At 40.1% G+C, this 18898-nt stretch overlaps 1 protein-coding gene across 4 annotated transcripts in view; it reads left to right on the plus strand.

Annotated features, from left to right (window-relative positions):
* Positions 1-18898, plus strand: part of NRDE2 (NRDE-2, necessary for RNA interference, domain containing) — a 49136-nt gene that overhangs the window by 16487 nt on the left and 13751 nt on the right. For all 4 annotated transcript variants that reach the window (XR_008382499.1, XR_008382498.1, XM_053602665.1 and 1 more), the window contains exons 3-9: positions 68-301; positions 3472-3621; positions 9625-10075; positions 10866-11271; positions 12579-12712; positions 15180-15300; positions 16696-16871. Coding sequence is in view for 2 of the 4 variants with exons in the window: in XM_053602665.1 (XP_053458640.1) it covers positions 68-301; positions 3472-3621; positions 9625-10075; positions 10866-11271; positions 12579-12712; positions 15180-15300; positions 16696-16871 (1672 nt within the window). In the remaining 2 variants the exon portion in view is untranslated. The remainder of the gene's footprint in view (positions 1-67; positions 302-3471; positions 3622-9624; positions 10076-10865; positions 11272-12578; positions 12713-15179; positions 15301-16695; positions 16872-18898) is intronic.

Genomic DNA, 18898 nt, shown 5'->3' on the forward strand with positions numbered 1-18898 from the left:
TTATTTACATATTATTTTCCCTACTTCTCTTTAGAAAATAATTCTAAAGTTGACTTTTCCCAAACAGGAGTCCTTTGAAATCAGAGCCTTCAGATGAAAGTGACACTAACAAAAAGGTCAAACAAGCAAGCAGAAAAAAGAAGAAAGAAAAAAAGAAAAAAAGGAAGCATCAGCACCACAAAAAAACAAAGAGAAAATATGGGCAGTCCAGTAGCAGTGGATCTGAGCCAGATACTGATTCTGAGAAGGACAAATCTTTGAGAAGCATTGGAGGCAATAAAAAGGAATCTGAGAAACTAAAGTATGTTGCTGTTCTCAAATATTTATGATATTTTAAATCTTGAGTTTTTCTTTCTTGATTGTTGCCACGAGTTCAGCATTTGATTATTTAGTCATTCAATCAACAGAGATTTTCAACAAATGCTGAATATGCCACATAGTTATGTGGGTCAATGTACTACACAGTTAAGGGTTCCATCTCGGAGGCCTGTGACCTCCACACTTACAGAGTAAGAGAAACATCTTTTTTCTCTTCCTTGATATATCTTTCAGTCACTCCTGTCGGTTCCTGTGTGTAAACATGCACGCACACTTTTTGGTTAAGGTTAATGTAGCACTTAAATAATTATCACTTTTGTCTTTTTCCTTTTGACATTTGTCAAGCACCACTGTATTGAAGGTATACAGGAGTTCAGGACCACAATGTTTCCCTTCTTGGAGGCTTGCTTTCTCCCCGTTTTATTCTGTTATCTACCTTGAGCATATTGTTTAAGTCATTTTACAGAATGGTCACAGCCTAGGTACTCCATATAGCTTTTTCTATGTGCTTAGTCTAACATCCTCCTACCTATACGGAGGCATTTCTTGTAGGTAAGACAGGTGATATGTAATGAAGCTACTTGACTTACTGCTTATTTAACTTTTTTCTTTTCTTTATGTGGACTAGAAGAGGGAATATATAAGTATCTGTCCAGGACATCCTTAAGTAATGCTATTGAGATTTTTTGCAACTCTTCAGGGATATTTACCTTTGTTGTGTGTTTGGAAGTGCTGTTGATGTCAGTAAGAGCTCTGCATCGGAACAGGTCTGGCACCTGGCCCTCAATGTTTCCATGGGAGAGGCAAACCCTGCAGTCTTCTGGGATTGCTCTATCATCAGATCAGTGTTGCAGAGCACTGCAGGCCTCTGTGGCATAGGAGAGCCAGATTTATTTAGCCCTCTGTGTATCTCAGGTGCTATACCTATAAGCCAAGCTTGTTCTTTGGAGGAAAAAATGAAGAAATCAAGCAGAAGGTTCTGAATTTGACTGAATTTATGAGGGCAGGAACAATGCCTGCCTTGCTTATCACTGTAGCCCCCCAACACTAGGGTCGGATACAAAGTAAGCACTCAGTGTATTTTATTATATGAATGGCTGGATATATTATTGGTACCTTTGCTTTATAGTATATCTTTCTTTTTTTTAAATTATTTTTTATTAAATCATACCTTGGTACATTGATGCATTTATAGGGTTCAGGGTATTGCTTCAATATACAATGTAAAATGTTTTATAGTATATCTTTCAAAAGAGCTACTTGTATCTTCTGAAAACTCACCTTTTAGCTACTTCTCCTTTTTATATAGCCAAGGAAAGTGAGTTTTAAAGGATTTCCTGAAACCATATAGAAACTATCATCAGAACTTGATGGATAGTTAATTTCAGCCTATACTTCATCACGTCAGAAGGGCTTTTTATAGCCTTTTGATAGTTTTATGATCCATATAACGTTTTTAAGTTTGTTGATATTTCCCAGAATATTGTTAAGATCAAAGTATAAAAGAACCTCTGTAAGTTGACCACTCAAGGGCCTGTAATAAACTGGTCAACAGATAGAAATGGTATAAGGAGCTAGGCCTGCTAAACTGATAGGTATGTGTGATGCATATCCAGGCTGTGAAAATTAGGTCAACTTAAGGAGGTGGTCAATGTAGAGAGGTGTTAACTATGGAGGTTCTACTGTTTGTCCCTTTTTTTTTTATTGTTGGGGATTCATTGAGGGTACAATAAACCAGGTTACACTGATTGCATTTTTTTTTACATTATTATTGTTTACTTTTATAATCTCTTCCTGGGAAAGTGACCTGGAAGAATTATTTATTTTCATATACACAAGAGCTAAGATATTAGTGAGTTTTGAGAGTCTTTCTGTGATGTCAGAGAAGTGGGTTCCTGCAGGGTAGCATCCCATATGGGACTCTGTTCTATGGAGATTGAGGGATGACTTCCCCAGAGGCCACAGCTACTGGTAGTCTACAGCTGGCCTCTTTTATTCTCCCAGTTGACATTCCATTCTTTCTAGAATCCTTCAATCTCTTCTTCAATAGGCACTCTCTCCTTTTGCTGTCCCTTATACTTTTTGTAGACAGAAAACCCCTCTTCTGAAAGGGAATGTGTTAAAATCGTCCAGCACCTGGCCCTCAATGTTTCCATCTGGGCTCATCATTCAACAACTATTTATTGAGTAGCTACAAAAGTGTTCTCGAAAAGCCATTCCTTTGTATTCCCTGTCAAGAAGGATTTAGAAGCCTCCAAAATCTTTATTTGTATCTGGGCAGAGCTAAAAAGCAAAGACAGAACAACAGTTAATGGCTGTTTGATTACTTTGGCAGCTTCTTGTGTCAGCAGCATTATGAACTGATTTTCTGTAGAGGAAGAAAGATGTTAGATGCCAGAAAAACCTTCCATTGCTCTCAATGCTTAGCAAGTTGTTCCTTTTATATCCTAGTTGAATGTCTGTCAGCTCACAAATTTGTTAAAAGAGATAAATTAGGGTCTTATCTTCAGTGAATGCTCCTGGTTCTGCCCTCTATACATGTCCAGATGTATAGAGGTAACACACTGTACGTGGAGTCCAGGCGATGACAATGAGACTGAAACCAAGCCCAAGTCACAGCAAAGGCTGAGCAATTCACAACTGTGGCCTTTTTAAAAAAAAGTTTTGAGTTGGAATGAAGTATCTGAGCACTTTCAGGTAAGTTAGCCCATTTTAATGTCAGTGGCTATCACCTTTTAAAGGTATGGTAGTTCCCTCTGCCTAACACCCTAAAGTGCCTCAGAGCAGGAATATTTTCAAGGAAAAGTTCTTGTTTATAAATATATTTGACATTCAAATTATAGTCATTTAAATGAAATATTTAAAAAGACTGCCCATATTTTTCAGGTTAATTTCTGAGATGACTTCTTTTCTTAGTAAAGTGTCATTTAGTGGTGACAAGTTTTGCTTTATTTAAAAAAATTTTTTTTTCCCAGAGCAGGAGCCCTCTTCCGAGCTCTGTGGCATGTGCGTATTTTATGTGTTTAGATGTGTTTGATGCCATGTGGGGTTTGAAATGTTGAATGTTCATGTTTCTTAAAAAGTCAGCTATGTCACCGAAAGATTTTTAAAGAGCTTCTCCCTTTTCCTTCTTCACCTTCCTTGGTCCCACAGTCAAGGGAATAATGCTGCTGCTGATACTGGACAGTGCTTTGTTTGGCTTGAGGACATTCAGGCTCTGACGGGAGAAACCTTCAGAACAGATAAGAAGCCAGATCCTGCAAATTGGGAGTATAAATCTCTCTACCGAGGGGATATAGCACGGTATGCCTCATGTTTCCCCCTGATTTTCACTCTTGAGAAGTAATTTCTTTCTTCTCATCCTCTCTCAGCACTGTCTTTTTGCCTGTATCCCCTGACCCTCTGCCCCTTATAGATTCTATTGGATTTTATTTATTGTTAAGTTGTTTAGGCCCATGTCTCATCTCAGGCTCTAAAATGAGGTCAGGTCAGATTAGTGTTATTTATTCCTGATGCTTGGTATAGTGCCTGGCATAGTAGGGGTTCAGTAAGATTTTATTGAGTAAATGAATCTAAAAATATCTTATAATAATTAATCATGACAGAGTATCTAGTGACTAAACTGTATGCCAGTTTTTAAATTTGCAAAACCCTTTTAGTTATTGACCCCTCACATATGCCATTGAAGAAATGACATTTAATGGTAATGTTTCCAGTGTGTGCTATCAGATAATCATAAAAATAACTGGGGATATTTGCTTCAGTAATGAGTTTGAACTTTTCCTTCTGCTAATCAAAAAATGTTTGAGTACTTATTAATCCCTTTAGATTGTTAGTACTTTGTAAGAAACTGTTGGAAACATAAAGAACAATAATCGCAAGACCCCATCTCTACTAAAAATAGAAAAATTAGCTGGGTGTTGGGTGTTGTGGTGGGTACCTTAGTCCCAGCTACTTAGGAGGCTGAGGCAGGAGGATCACCCGAACCCTAGAGTTTAAGAATGCTGTGAGCTAGGCTGATGCCACAGCAGTCTAGCCTGGGCAACAGACTGAGACTCTGTCTTGGAAAAAAATAAAGAATAATGATGACGCACTATCTCTATTTCCCAACAGTTTACAGGTAATCATGAATCATGGAAGATAAAGCCAAGAGGAGATCTTGAAGATGATTCTTTATTGGCTAACTACTTTGTAAAATAAATTCAGTTTATATTACCTTGCTGCAGGTCCAAATTTTAGTCCCTCTGATACTATACCTCACCACATAAATAATCCCAGCTAAAATTTCCTTTATGATGAATTAATATCAGTTGTTTTTCAGTGCATATTTAATCTACACACTCCCACAGAAACCTTGTGGCTAAAAATGAATGACTGTCATATTTCAAATGTATTCATATATTTTTGAGTTAATTTTAATACTCTTTGAAGTCTTGTCTGGTTTTCCATGCCACCATAGGGTGGTGCCATAGATACGGTGGATTTCCAATAAAAGATGGGGAAGCCAACATTGATTCTTCTTTGACTTAAGTTAGCCTGTCTGCTCCTCTGTGAGGAGGAGGAAAGCTCTCTTCATTTTGTGAAGGAGGAAAAGGAATCTGACAGAGGTTAATAACTGCTTAAGACCATGGAACCAGGGCATGGATTTGAACCTGTGTGCCTCTAACTTCAAATGTTCTTTCACTGTCCGTAAATAAAAATGAGACTGGTTGTGTGGAAGGACATTCTCTAGATTGGCAAACAGAGGACTCTGGTTCTCATTCTGACTTTGCCATTTACTGGCAATATAATCTCAGGCAAGTCACCTAACCTGTGTGAGCCTCAGCTCCTTCGCTTGTAAATTGTAACTCCTGCTATGCCTTGCATTCAAATAGCAGAGATATTTGATATGGAATTGGAAATTAGTGTGCAAATATAAAGGGTTATTCTTTATTAATAGATGAAAAGAAGGAGAAGATATTAACAAAGCATGGCTCTCGAGCTTCTGCTAATGAATGGCAGAGACCTTAGGAAGGCAGTAATTATAGATAAATGTATATCTAAACTGCAAAGATACTACTATTAAAGGGCTTAGGGCAATGTTGTGATTTCCTTATAACTTAGTAAAATTTCCTGGGGCAAACCTTGCCTAGATTAGCAGCTCTATAACTGTTAGTGGTCCAGTTCTAGGAAGATACTGATCCCTTGGCACTCTGGGCTGGTCAGAGGATAGTAGAAGCATTGTGGTAGGTACCTGATTAATGCTCACAGTTTAAGAGGACCACTGACAGGAAGGTAAGCAGTCACTTAATGATGTGACTGGCACTATCACATGAGGACTAGATGAAGGGGTTATGGATACTTGGCCTTAGGGGTTTGATCATTGTCTTTTAAGCTTTGTTGGACTGTCCTTGTGACTTGTGAAGGCAGAATCAGGGCTGGTAAGTGGAAATTCTAGGAATCAGATTTGGCTCAGGACATCATCTACTCACGTGAGCATCTCAGTAGTGACACTGTGTGTTGGAGTGTTGTGGTCATCAGGTGCTAGGTTCCACAGTTCGTATATAACATGAAAATTATACAGAGTCAAAATTACCTTTGGAAAATTTCTCAGGACTAGTAAACTGTCTGTGAAGTTCAGCTCAGTTTTTTTCCCATTTTTGGAATAGAGTGTTATTTCTTTGGCAATATACCAGATAAAATAGTTGGCTTAGTTTAGGAGCCAACTTTTATAAAATAAAAGGACTGTTACTCCCATTTTACATACGAAACTGAGGCACAGACAGGTTTTAATAACTTGATCAAGGTCACCCTGCTAGTAAGTAGGGAAATTGGGATTTGGACCCAGGCCATCTGGCCTTGTGAGGGGCATGTGTGAATGAAAGCCACTGAAGTAAAGTCTGATTAATGTCACCCAGCTCTGTTTTCTGCAAGGCAGAAATATATTCTCCCCCTTCCTCCTAAAGCTCTGTCCCCTTTTTTTGTGGCCAAGTGCATGTAGCTGTGTTCATTTAAGTTAAATGTATATATGTTACCCACTGAACCTCCAAACAAAGTGGTGGTTCTTACCTCTGGGATTTTTCTAGCTGATTATTTGATAAAGATTTTATAGGAAAAGAGCTTTCATTTGGAGGAATATTAAATTTCATCCTAGTTCTAATTATTAAGATTCTATGCTAAGTGATAAGTTGGATACAACCTAAATGTCTAACAGTAGGGAAATGGTTAAGTAAATTATGGCATATCCTATCCTAAGGAACAATTTAAAGCCAATAAAGATGATATTTTCTGAGACTACTGATATGGGGAAATACTTGAAAATAGGGGAGAAGGCCTGAAACTATATGATATAAACTTTTTTTTAAAAGGATGTGTATGCATGTGATATAAATACATAGGGCTGAAAGTAGATCATTAGGTAGGCCAATAGATTCTTTTTTCCCCCTCCCTTATCATTTTCATCTAATTTGCTATACAGAATACTGCTGCTAAAGTCAGAAAACTCAGTAAATATTTTTTAAGGAGATTATATGAGTAAAATACTAGACATTTTTAATGAAACTAATGAGAAATCACTACTACTAAAATCGCGTTATAGTAATTAAGGAGAACAAAACTACTTAGGTTAAAATTTGTTCCGTAGGGAATGACAGGCTTATTAATTTATTTATTCATTTATTTTTCAGACAGAGTCTTTCTCTGTCACCCTAGGTCAAAAGCTGTGGTGTTATAGATCACAGAAACCTCAAATTATTAGGCTTGAGCCAATCCTCTTGCTTCAGTCTCCTGAGTAGCTGGGATTGCAGGTGTGGCCACTACACCTGGCTAGTTTTTTTTTGATTTTTAGTAGAGACAGAGTCTCGCTCTTGCTCAGGCTGTTCCTGAACTCCTGAGCTCAAGCAATTCTCCCTCATAGCCTCCCAGAGTGCTGGAATTACAGGCATGAGCCACCCTGCTTGGCCGACAGGCTTTTTTGGAACTACTTTAATACTGTTTTATCTCATCACACCTTTGTCAAGGTTGTTTCTGTGTCATAAGTGGAATGGTGAGATTATCCTGAGGTAATCTGGAGAGGACGGGGAGAAAGGATAGAGGAAGGGGTTGAGAGGGAATTTGTATGTACCTGTGAGAAAATATTTCAAGTGGAATTCACTACACTCCAGCAGTGAGGGACAAGGCAGGTAGAGGGTGCCTGTGGACAGCAGTGAAGCTACAGAGGTGATGAGAGAGAGCCTGGGCTGGGCCAGGGGGATGTGGAGGAAGCTGTCTCTCCACCACATTTTATTAGGAACATTTTCAAATACACAGCAGAAATTGAAAGGATTGGACAGTGAATATACATGTATATACACACGCCCTCCATTCTGCCTTAACCTTGTACCATGCTTGCTTTATCACTTACTGGTCCATCCATCAACCCATCTTATTTTTTTAATGCATTTCAGAGTGATCTGCAGACATTAATAGATCACCCCTTAATATTTTAACATGCTTTTTTTTTTTTTTTTTTTTTTTTGCAGTTTTTGGCTGGGGCTGGGTTTGAACCCGCCACCTTCGGCATATGGGGCCGGTTCCCTACTCCATTGAGCCACAGGCGCCACCCTCAACATGCTTTTTTTAAAGTAGAGTTTGATTTTTTTTTTTTAGTTTTTTTTCTTTCTATTTAAAATATGCATACAATGTGATGCACAGATCTTCATTCTCTGGAGTTTTGGCAAATAGATATGCCTATATAACCCAGATCTCTATGAAAATACACAATATTTCTCTGACTTCCAAAATTTTCTTCATGCCTCTCCTTGGTCAGTCCACACTCTCCTATCCCAGAGGGAATCACTGTTTGATTTTTTTCTACCATCAATTAATTTCGACTGTTCTAGAATTCCATATAAGTGAAATCAGACCGTGTATACTCTTGTGTCTGGCTTCTTTCACTCAGTATGATGTTTTTGATATGTGTCCATGTGGCATTTATCAGCAGTTTGTTCCTTCTGACTGCTGGGAATATTCCAGTATATGTGACTGTACCACCATTCGTTTATCCATTCTTCTCTCGATGGACACCTGGACTCGTTCCAGTATTTGGCTGTCAAGAATAAAGCTGCTGAGAATGTTTGTGCTCAGGTCTTTGTGTAGACATTTGGTTTCCTTTGGCTAACAATGTTTGTGCTCAAGTCTTTGTATAGACATTTGGTTTCCTTTTTTCTTGGGTAAATTCATAGGAAAAGAATTGTTGGGTCATAGGTTAAGTCTGTGTTTAGTTATTTAAGAAATTGCCAGACCTTTTCCCAAAGTGAAATACCAGTTTACCTTCCCAGCAACAGTGGATGAGAGTCCTGGTTACTCAGCAACATTTGGTATTGTCATTCTCTTTAATTTTAATTAAAAACCATTCCAGTGGGTGTGTGGGATACCTAATTATGGTTTTTTATTTTATTTATTTATTTTTTTTGCAGTTTTTGGCTGGGATTGGGTTTGTTTTTTTTTGGCTGGGGCTAGGTTTGAACCTACCACCTCCAGCATATGGGGCCAGTGCCCTACTCCTTTGAGCCACAGGCGCCATCCCCTAATTATGGTTTTAATTTGCATGTCCTTGTTGAATAATGATGTCGAGTACTTTTTCACGTACTTACTTGCCATTCATGTCTTCTTGTGTGACATTTTGGTTCAACTTTTTTGCCCTTTTTTAAATCACGTTGCTAATAGAAACATCCACCATTTTTCTTAGCAAAAAGCCTGTACAAAGATTCAGTAGTCATGTGTTTGTAACTCTGGATCGCCTATGTGTTCCATGGAAGCATTTTTAAACCCAGCCTCTTTTCCTGTAGAGTAGAAAATAATCAAATGCAATTTAATTTGGCACACTTTGTTTGAGGTTTAATAAAGGAATCTTAGGCCTATATGTTATCTTCTTAAGTAGGGACACAGGATAATATTGAGAAAACAGGACTGGTCAAAGAGACAGGTGACCTTGTTCAGGAACTATGTAAAAGAGGGAATGATAACTTCTGCCTTCTTGTCACATATGGCAGTTCGTTAACTACAAAGCTTCAGGAAAATAGAAATTGTTAAGATCTAGAAGACAGGCATGATCTTAAATTCATGAGATGTTAACAAACAGTTGAAGTGTTATAAGAAGTCAAGCAGGTGGAAAAAAGTTAATTGCTACTCCTTATATGTCTCTAAACAGAAACAATCTGAAGGTAAGGTGCATTTGTCTATGTGCAGGTAACTCACATAATAAGAGTTTAGGTCTAGTAAACCTTCAGTTGTTCAGAGGTAGTCTACATATTCCCTCAGTAATGGTTTTTCTTTTTCTAATATAAGATACAAGAGGAAAGGAGACTCCTGCCTTGGCATTAACCCTAAGAAGCAGTGCATATCTTGGGAAGGGGCTTCTGCAGAGAAGAAGCATTCACGCAAGCAGGTTGAACGCTATTTTACAAAGAAGAGTGTGGGATTAATGAACATTGACGGAGTTGCTGTTAGCAGTAAAAACGAACCTTCCTCCTCTGAGCCAATCTCATTTATACCAGTAAAGGACTCAGATGACGTGGCTCCTCCTGTTAGAACCTGGTTGAATCCTCTGGGCATTTATGATCAGTCAACCACACAGTGGTTACAAGGACAGGGTCCTCCAGAGCAAGAAGCAAAGCAGCCAGAGTTACTGCCAGATAGTGAGAGTGCAGTTCTCAAAGCCAAGGTGGAAGAGTTTAACAGGAGAGTTCGGGAGAATCCTCAAGATACTCAACTGTGGATGGAATTTGTTGCTTTTCAGGTAAGTATGGTTGTTGTGGTTGCTTGCCTTGGAGTGGCACTCCTGATTTTGGGTAAACTGGTTTACTTGAATTACTTAATAATTCTTTAGCCTCTGTGAAGGACCTGGGCACTGAGTGTGTAAAGATTATAGTGCTTGTTCTGAGCTTGTTCAAAGTCCAGTAAGGCAGACTGACATGTGAAGAAGATTCAAGGCAACCTGGGGTAGTAAGTGCTATAATGTGTCATTTGGGAATGGATTGAGGGAGTGACTTACAGTGAGAGAAGAAGAAAGGGCTGCCAAGAAAAGGTGAAATTGGAACAGAATCTTGATGTTCATCAGGCAAGTGGAGGCATTTCTGAGTATAAACAGAACAGGCAAAGTGCACTTGTGAAAGACAAAGGGCTGCTCAGTAAGTTATCCAGTTAGAGCTATGTACTCTTTCTTTAAAACATAGCAATTTGTCTTAGTCTCTCATTTTGAACCACTCATACAGTTACCATATTTTGTCCGATGTTTGGCCATTTTATTGGTTAGTTTGGCTTTTCAGAAACGTTTTTCAAGGTATTGTCTCCTAGTTATTGACATCGATCTTAAGTTTAGACAGTGAAATAAACATAAGATTAAACATAGTAGGTGACATAAGTACCTTAGGAACCAGGTTTTCATTAGAAGAAATTGTGATAAACAAGTGGTTTGAGAAAGTCAATAACATTTCCATTGGGGGTTGTAAGTAAATCCATGCATTGTTGAAACTCTGAGGATCATCTGGTTCTATTTACATTTGTAAATTGATGTTTTTGTTGTTGAGGACGAGGTCATGAAAAGTCCTGGCCTGTATGCCATCGAGGAAGGAGAGCAAGAAAAGCGAAAGAGGTCCCTGAAGCTCATTCTGGAGAAGAAGTTGGCCATTCTGGAGCGGGCCATTGAAAGCAACCAGAGCAGTGTCGATCTGAAACTGGCCAAGCTGAAGCTCTGCACAGAGTTCTGGGAGCCCTCCACTCTGGTCAAAGAGTGGCAGAAGCTGATATTTTTACATCCCAATAATGCAGACCTTTGGCAGAAATACCTTTTATTTTGCCAGAGCCAGTTTAGTACTTTTTCAATATCAAAAATTCACAGTCTTTATGGAAAATGCTTGAGTACTTTGTCTGCTGTTAAGGATGGCAGCATCTTATCTCACCCTGCATTGCCTGGCACGGAAGAGGCCATGTTTGGTAAGGAGATAACCAGGTCTAGTTACATGGGAGGAGTTAGACTTTGACAGATTTGAAAAGGAGGATTTATTTTGGTGTATTTTAGCAAAAGTCTAAATTGTCTGATAGAAATGTTATTTTAGAGTATTATGACTCATTGATTATTACAGATTTCTCCCCACCCCACTGCTCCTGTAGTGGGTGGGAGGCATTAGAGCTGGTAAAGTTGGGAAAATATTATTGGACAAGAACTTCTTACTACTTACTAACCAAGTAAACATTAAGTCTCATAACTGCTTTGGCTGTCAATGGCCTTGTCCGTTGAGATACTTGTACTTGTCTCACCCTTTTATAGAGTGTGCAGCCAAAGCGTATGTGAAATGCCCCAAATGGGAACCACTGCACGGATATGATATTGGTATCATTGTGTTGTTACCATTTTTGGTGTGTCCTAAAGAAGCCTAGAGTATAAATTTTGGCAGTAATGTAGTATTGGAGGTAGCATGTTCTGCAGGAGCCGGAGAATATCACTCTTGTGCTTGAATCCTGGGTTTGTCCTTAATTGGTTCTCTATGACCTTGGACAAGGTCCTTAATCTGTATGGGTTCACTTTCTCCATCAGCAGCTATAGAATAAACCTGTTTAGAGCACTCATTAGTGCACATTGAATGAGATAATGTATGATGAATCTCAGTGTCTGGAACATAGCAGACATTTATTTGATTAAAACTTCTGCTACTGAGTATTACTATTAGTGTTTGAAGATAGTAAATATAATTGCTCTAGAAATGATAATCATTTATCACACACACAAAGAGTTTTGCCTTTGATACCATTTGTAATTGTGAATAGCTTCATGTTACTTAGTAAATAGAATTGTAACCCAAGTATGATGAACTGAAATCGTTCCAGTATGGAATCTTGATTTGTTTACAGGGGACTCTGAACATAGAATGAAAAAGGCTGGTGCGTAATGCCATCTAGTGATCACTTGAATGCAGTTCTTTGCTTTCACATAAAAATCTGCCACGCTATTCTTCTCCCATAATTTTTCTTGTAATAATGGTTTTGAGTATTTGATCATCAATATTCAGACCAACCTCTTGACTTATTTTTATGTATCATATTTAATTTTTATCATCAATATTTGTGTTCTCTGATGGCTTCATACAAAAACTAGAATAAACATACTTTCATCTTAGAATATCTTACAGCTTTGTAAACATAATAGTAGTTTCAGGTGTAATGTTCTATTAGTAGCCAGGTACTGAGAAATTACGTTCTTTCCCTTTAATGGTATCAACAAGGATTTGCCCTCATGTTTGCAGCACTCTTTCTTCAGCAATGCCACTTTCTACGGCAGGCTGGTCACTCAGAGAAGGCCATCTCTTTGTTCCAGGCCATGGTTGACTTCACCTTCTTCAAACCTGACAGTGTGAAAGATCTGTCTACCAAAGTACAGGTACCAAGATCTCTCTCCGTTGGGGGCTGGGGGCTGGTGGGAGATGTATCTGATGGACAGTGTTGTAGTATTTTTGAAATATCATATCCTTCTTTGTATCAGTCCTGCTGAGGATGATTTCTCAGAAATATTTCAGTAATCCAAGGAGAATTCCATAGTGAAAGTAGTGAAATATGGATAGATAAAAGCAGATTCCCCCTCCTCCCACTATAAAGACTGAAGACCTTTCCTTTTTTTTCTTTCCTTGTTTAAATGCTAGTTATCTCTACCAGTCAGATAAACTATTGCCATGCCATTTTAAACCGTGTATCCCTCTTCCCCACCCTTGTATATTCTAGTCTGGATCTTGTGTCACTTTCTCATTTAACCTTTTCTTTATGTAAAATCTTTGCTGGAGGGTGGCGCCTGTGGCTCAAGGAGTAGGGCGCCAGTCCCATATGCCGGAGGTGGCAGGTTCAAACCTAGCCCTGGCCAAAAACCACAAAAAAAAAAAAAAAAAAAAAAATCTTTGCTGGAGTTGCAAAGAAATAAAATGTAGGTACCATGTCAACACCCATCCTAATTGAGGAGGGTTTAATGCTTTAGGTGACAAGCACACATTGCCAATATTTATTGTATGAAGCAATTGTAAAAACCTTACAGAGCCATGCGTGTAAGAAACCTGTCTTTTTCCATTAAAAAACCCTTAGTTTCCTACTCTTCAAAGAGGATCTGATGGAGGATGGGTAGACTGAATTTATGGTGAACCTTTAAGAGGTCTTTCTTCAGAGGCCAAGATCTCTCCATCACATGAAAATTTTATAAACTGTCAGTAAACACTGTTTATCATGATGCTACCTGTAGACAAAATTGAATTAAAGAATTATGCCAGTTAATACTGGCATAATTGATTATTAATAAGCCAGATAAAGTAATTTTAAGACTTGCTTTGATATTTTAGGGATATGTTATGCTGCAGAAGTGATTCTTAGATGACTCTAAGGAGCCTTAAGGTTCAGGATCAGACTCCTTCATCCCCACTCCTTTACTGAAACTCACTGTGATGACAGCAGTGCAGGTGGTGCGAGGGCTCTGCCCACACATGTGACACATGGAAGACCACTGCTCTGGAGTGTAGAGAGACTCCGATGCACTTTCCTGAGGTTTTAAATACTAACAGCATGCGTAATTCCAAAGCTCACTTGACAGCTTTGAAAATTAATTAACAGTATTCCACATCGCTTTTAGAACAGAGACATTGTTACCATAAACACAGTAGTGTAACATAACACAGGCTCAGTCTGATATTACTGGTCTGTATTTCTGTGGAATCAACACATTGGTTATAACCATTTATCACACTATTTTTTTAAAATGCCCTTCTTTTCCTTGAGTGCACTTTTCTTTCATCACTCTTACAAGAGGGAGATTTATAAAGGAGTGTAGTCTTCCCAGTTCCCCCTTTGGAGAGGCTGACATGCATTCAGAGTACAGGGTCCATGTCAGCATCTCTGCCCTGTTCTGACAGGACTCTCCTGACGACCACACTCTTCCAGGCATGTATGGCACTTCCTGGGGCTCAGACCAGATAATCCTACAGCTCCTGGCCCATGATGAGTCTGTCAGAAGCCTGCTTGTCCTCTTCAAGAGGTTCTTTACAAAAGCTTTCATTGAGTAGGCTATTGGCACACTTTTAAAGTCCTATTGTCAGCTGATAGCGTGATCATGTTACTGTTCATTGCTGTGTTTACCTTCTGTTGCATGAGGAGTGTTCTATTGCCAGTGAACTGGTTACCACACACTGCAGACCTGATGCCTGAATGAATGTGGAAGATTTTAGGGGCCAGGTTTTTTAACGCAGACATTTTTATGCTCTCGCTGCCTACCATGTTCAGATCTGTGCTATCAAGCATTTACTGAGTTTCTACCAGATGCTGAGTATTGTTCCAGCAATATATAGTTACTTCAGATGTGGTTGTGTCCTCCAGAGTTCACTGTCTTGTTGAAATTTCCTCTCAAAAGGTCTTGAAAGCAACATGACTTGCAGAGATCAGTTAGGGGGGGTCTAGTAGTATGAAGGGAACTGGCAGCGACGCTGTCTTAGTTAGATCAGCCTGGCAGGATCAGAACAATGAATCCACTCGTCTCCTACCCAGCTGCAGGCTCTTCTTGCTGAAACATGGCTAGTCTTTTTCTAACTTCATCTTGGAAGTGTTATCACTTTTGCCGTATTCTCTGTTAGAAATAGTCACTATGTTTAGCCCAGAGGCAGGGTTAGGGGTGTAGGGGGCCACCCTGGAGGCTGCCTACCGTGTTAGAGCATTCTTTTTTCTGTTTTGGGGTGTGTATCATCTATCTACTTCAAGACTGATGGCAAACATGATTTCAAGAATCAGAAGCTTCTCATATGTCCACCAGCACTCATTTTGTCCCCAGACTCAGCAGTTTTGTAAAAGGTAGGCCTAATGTCCATTGTTTATCTGAACAGGTGGAATTCTTTGAGCCTTTTTGGGACAGTGGAGAGCCCCGGGCTGGGGAGAAGGGTGCCCGAGGCTGGAGAGCATGGATGCATCAGCAGGAGCGCGGAGGCTGGGTAGTTATCAACCCAGGTAAGGCACCTCTCGTGAAGATGTATAGTGTATGCTTTTTTCTTCTGGAATTTGCTTTTTACATCTTCATGATTGTTTATCTGTATAAGCTATTAATTAGTAGCTTAAGAACATTGTGCAAACATCAGAATGCCAAAAATACAAGCCATGGGAGAACAGACTGTTTCTTCCCCTTGGAGCAGTGGTTCTCAATCTGTGGGTTGCGACCCCTTTGGAGGTCTCCTGCATATCAGATATTTACATTATGATTCATAACAGTAGCAAAATTACAGTTATGAAGTAGCAACGAAAATAATTTTATGTTGGGGGGTCACCACAACATGAAGAACTATATTAAAGGTTCGTGGCATTAGGAAGGTTGAGAACCACTCCTTAGAGGCTAAGTCTCTTGTATAATTTCAGATTTTCTAGTAGTCACATTAAAAAAGTAAAAAGAGGCGGCGCCTGTGGCTCAAGGAGTAGGGTGCCGGTCCCATATGCCAGAGGTGGCGGGTTCAAACCTAGCCCTGGCCAAAATAAAAAAAAAAAAAAAAAGTAAAAAGAAATAGATGACAGTAATATTGATAATGTATTTTATGTAACCTAGCATATGGAAGCATTATCATTTCCGCATAGAATCAACATTTTAAAAGTATTGGCTTGGCGCCTGTGGCTCAAACAGCTAAGGTGCCAGCCGCATACACCTGAGCTGGCGGGTTCAAATCCAGCCTGGGCCCGACAAACAACAATGACAGCTGTAACCAAAAAAATAGCAGGGTGTTGTGGCGGGCGCCTGTAGTCCCAGCTACTTGGGAGGCTGAGGCAAGAGAATCACTTAAGCCCAAGAATTGGAGGTTGCTGTGAGCTGTGATGCCACGGCACTCTACCCAGGGTGACAGCTTGAGGCTCTGTCTCCAAAAAAAAAAAAAAAAAAAATTAAATCAATGCTGTCATTAAGCATTCTGAAACTGCTGTCCAAAACAGTAGCCTCTAGCCAAATAAATTAATTATTTAAAATTAATTAAAATAAAAAAAAATAAAGTTTTCCGTTCTTCTACTAGCTACATTTGCAGTGCCCAGTGAGTCACACAGGCTACCATATTATTAGCAGTGATGTAGAGCATTAACATAGAGTTCTGTTGGAAAGTGCTATTTTAGGGTATGTGTCATTTCCTTTTTAATTGCTGTGATAGCATTGAAAATCATTAGATTTCATCACTTTGTCTGTTTTTCCTGAGAACATGGCTAATTACAACAGAGTCCCTAAAAGCCACTGAGTGCTCTGGGAGGCTAGTGTGCCTTTCACGCATGTTAGTGTTCCAGGTACCCACCAAGGTACCTGGCATAGCAGGCTGATTGAGTGGCAATGGTACCTTTATTTGCTAATTAGATGAACTAAGTTTTGTTGTTGTCTAGATGAGGATGACGATGAACCAGAAGAGGACGAACAGGAAATAAGAGATAAGACTCTGCCCAGATGGCAGATCTGGCTTGCTGTGGAGCATTCCCGAGACCAGAGGCACTGGCGGCCCTGGCGCCCTGATAAAACCAAGAAGCAAACTGAGGAAGACTGTGAGGATCCTGAGAGACAGGCATGTATCCTCACCCCAGGAGGGAAGCTGACCATTTTCGTGGGCCTTGGCTACCTGAAAGGAGGTTACTGGGGCTCTCTAGCACTTGGCTGGCTTAGGAGATGGCAGCCTGCTCCCACTCACAACTGTGGAAGCTGACCACCTGCCAAATATCAGGATAGCATTTCATTGGCTGCTGGTGATGGGGGAGCATGTAGGCCCTTGACCAGATAGTTCTTATTACCTAGTAGCTGGGTAGGCTCTTGTGGTCACCGTCTGGAGATTATCTTCAAGTTACTAAGTTAATTTCTCACATGGAACCCTATGGGCTCAAGTTAAAAAAAACTCTGCATCATTATCCTAGATTCTTTGTGTCCACTTTCCCCACGTCACTATTGGATCCTTGGAGACATAGCAGATAGATTTTATTCTGGAAGACAAGAGAGACTGGTGTAGAGTCCATACTGAGACAGTCAGCATACAGTTTAAGAAAGAACTAGTTTACTGAATGCTTACTGAATGCCAGGCACTTTGCTTGTGTTATCCTGTTTACTGTCATGCGATTTGGACATGCTGCTGTGTATTTAGTGGCCACTAGCTCTTTAAATTAAAATGAAGGAAAACATGCTTTTTCAGGGTGGCACCTGTGCCTCAAGGAGTAGGGTGCCAGCCCCTTATACCGGAAGTGGGGTTCAAACCCAGCCCCAGCCAAAAACTGCAAAAAAAAAAAAAAAAAAGAAATGCTTTTTCAGTCTCTTGAATTGATCCAGTTTCACAAGATACCAATTCTATTGCTTAGAGCTCCATGACTCTCCCTGTAAGTCAGGTTCCCTGAAGGCAGGAAGTTTGGCCTATTGTCCACTGCTGTGTTACCAGTGGCTAGAACAGCACTTGTACTGTGGTGAGCGCTCAGTTAATGTTCTTGGATGGTGAAGTAGTATTTGTTTGTTGCTGGAAATCTGCTCTGGGCAGAAGGATCAGCACAAGGGAAGGCACCAGAGTGCCAGGAACATTTGAGGAATGGCAGGTGGAATTGGCCAGGCTGCAGTTCAGAGGCAGAGAAGTAGGAAAAGAGATAGAGGCCAGGGTGATCTCTGGGCAGAAAGGAGGGGCCAACTTCTAGGGAGCCCCCACTCACTGGAATGCTTAGGAAGGTGGCTCTGCCTCACTGAATGGATTTTTCATAGAGTTCTTGGCCACCCTTTGGAAGTTGATTCTCAAGACTCAGAATTCTAGGGCCAGGCGCAGTGGCTCACACCTGTCATTGTAGCACTCTGGGAGGCTGAGGTGAGCACATTGCCTGAGCTCACAGGTTTGAGACCAGCCTGAGCAAGAGCGAGACCCTGTCTCTAAAAACAGCCGGGTGTTGTGGCAGGTGCCTGTAGTCCTAGCTACTCATGAGGCTGAAGCAAGAAGGTCACTTGAGCCCAAGAGTTTGAGGTTGCTGTGAGCTATGACGCCATGGCACTCTATCGAGGGTGACAAAGTGAGACTCTTCCTGAAAAAAAAAAAGGACTCAGAATTCTGGCAATCTCCTGGAAGCTGATTTCTGTAGCAGATTGCTGTTTTGTCAGTTTCGTGCCATTTAGCTTTTACTCTAAGTCTGTAGAAGAACGGCTTTCTGACTTTTCTCTTTAAATATAAAGAAGCTTTCTGATGACTAGATGAGTCCCCAGTAGTTTAGTTTTTTTTATGTGTGTGTGTTTTCTTTTTTTAGAATCTTACTGTGTCACCCTGGGTAGAGTGCCATGGCATCGTCATAGCTCATAGCTCACAGAAATCGCAAACTCTTGGGCTCAAATGATCCTCTTTCCTCAGCCTCCTAAGTAGCTGAGACTACAGGTGTGCACCACCACACCTAGCTAGTTTTTCTATATTTAATGGAGATGGGGATCTTGCTCCTGCCTAGTCTCGAATCCTTAAGCTCAAGCTTCCCAGAGTTCTAATTTTCTATTTTTAGCAGAGACAGGGTTTTGCTCTTTCAGGCTGGTTTTGAACTCCTGTGCTCAAGCAATCCACCCACCTTGACCTCCCAGAGTGTTAGGATT

Source organism: Nycticebus coucang, chromosome 9 (assembly GCF_027406575.1).
Source record: "Nycticebus coucang isolate mNycCou1 chromosome 9, mNycCou1.pri, whole genome shotgun sequence".
In the NCBI taxonomy this organism is placed as follows: Eukaryota; Metazoa; Chordata; class Mammalia; order Primates; family Lorisidae; genus Nycticebus; species Nycticebus coucang.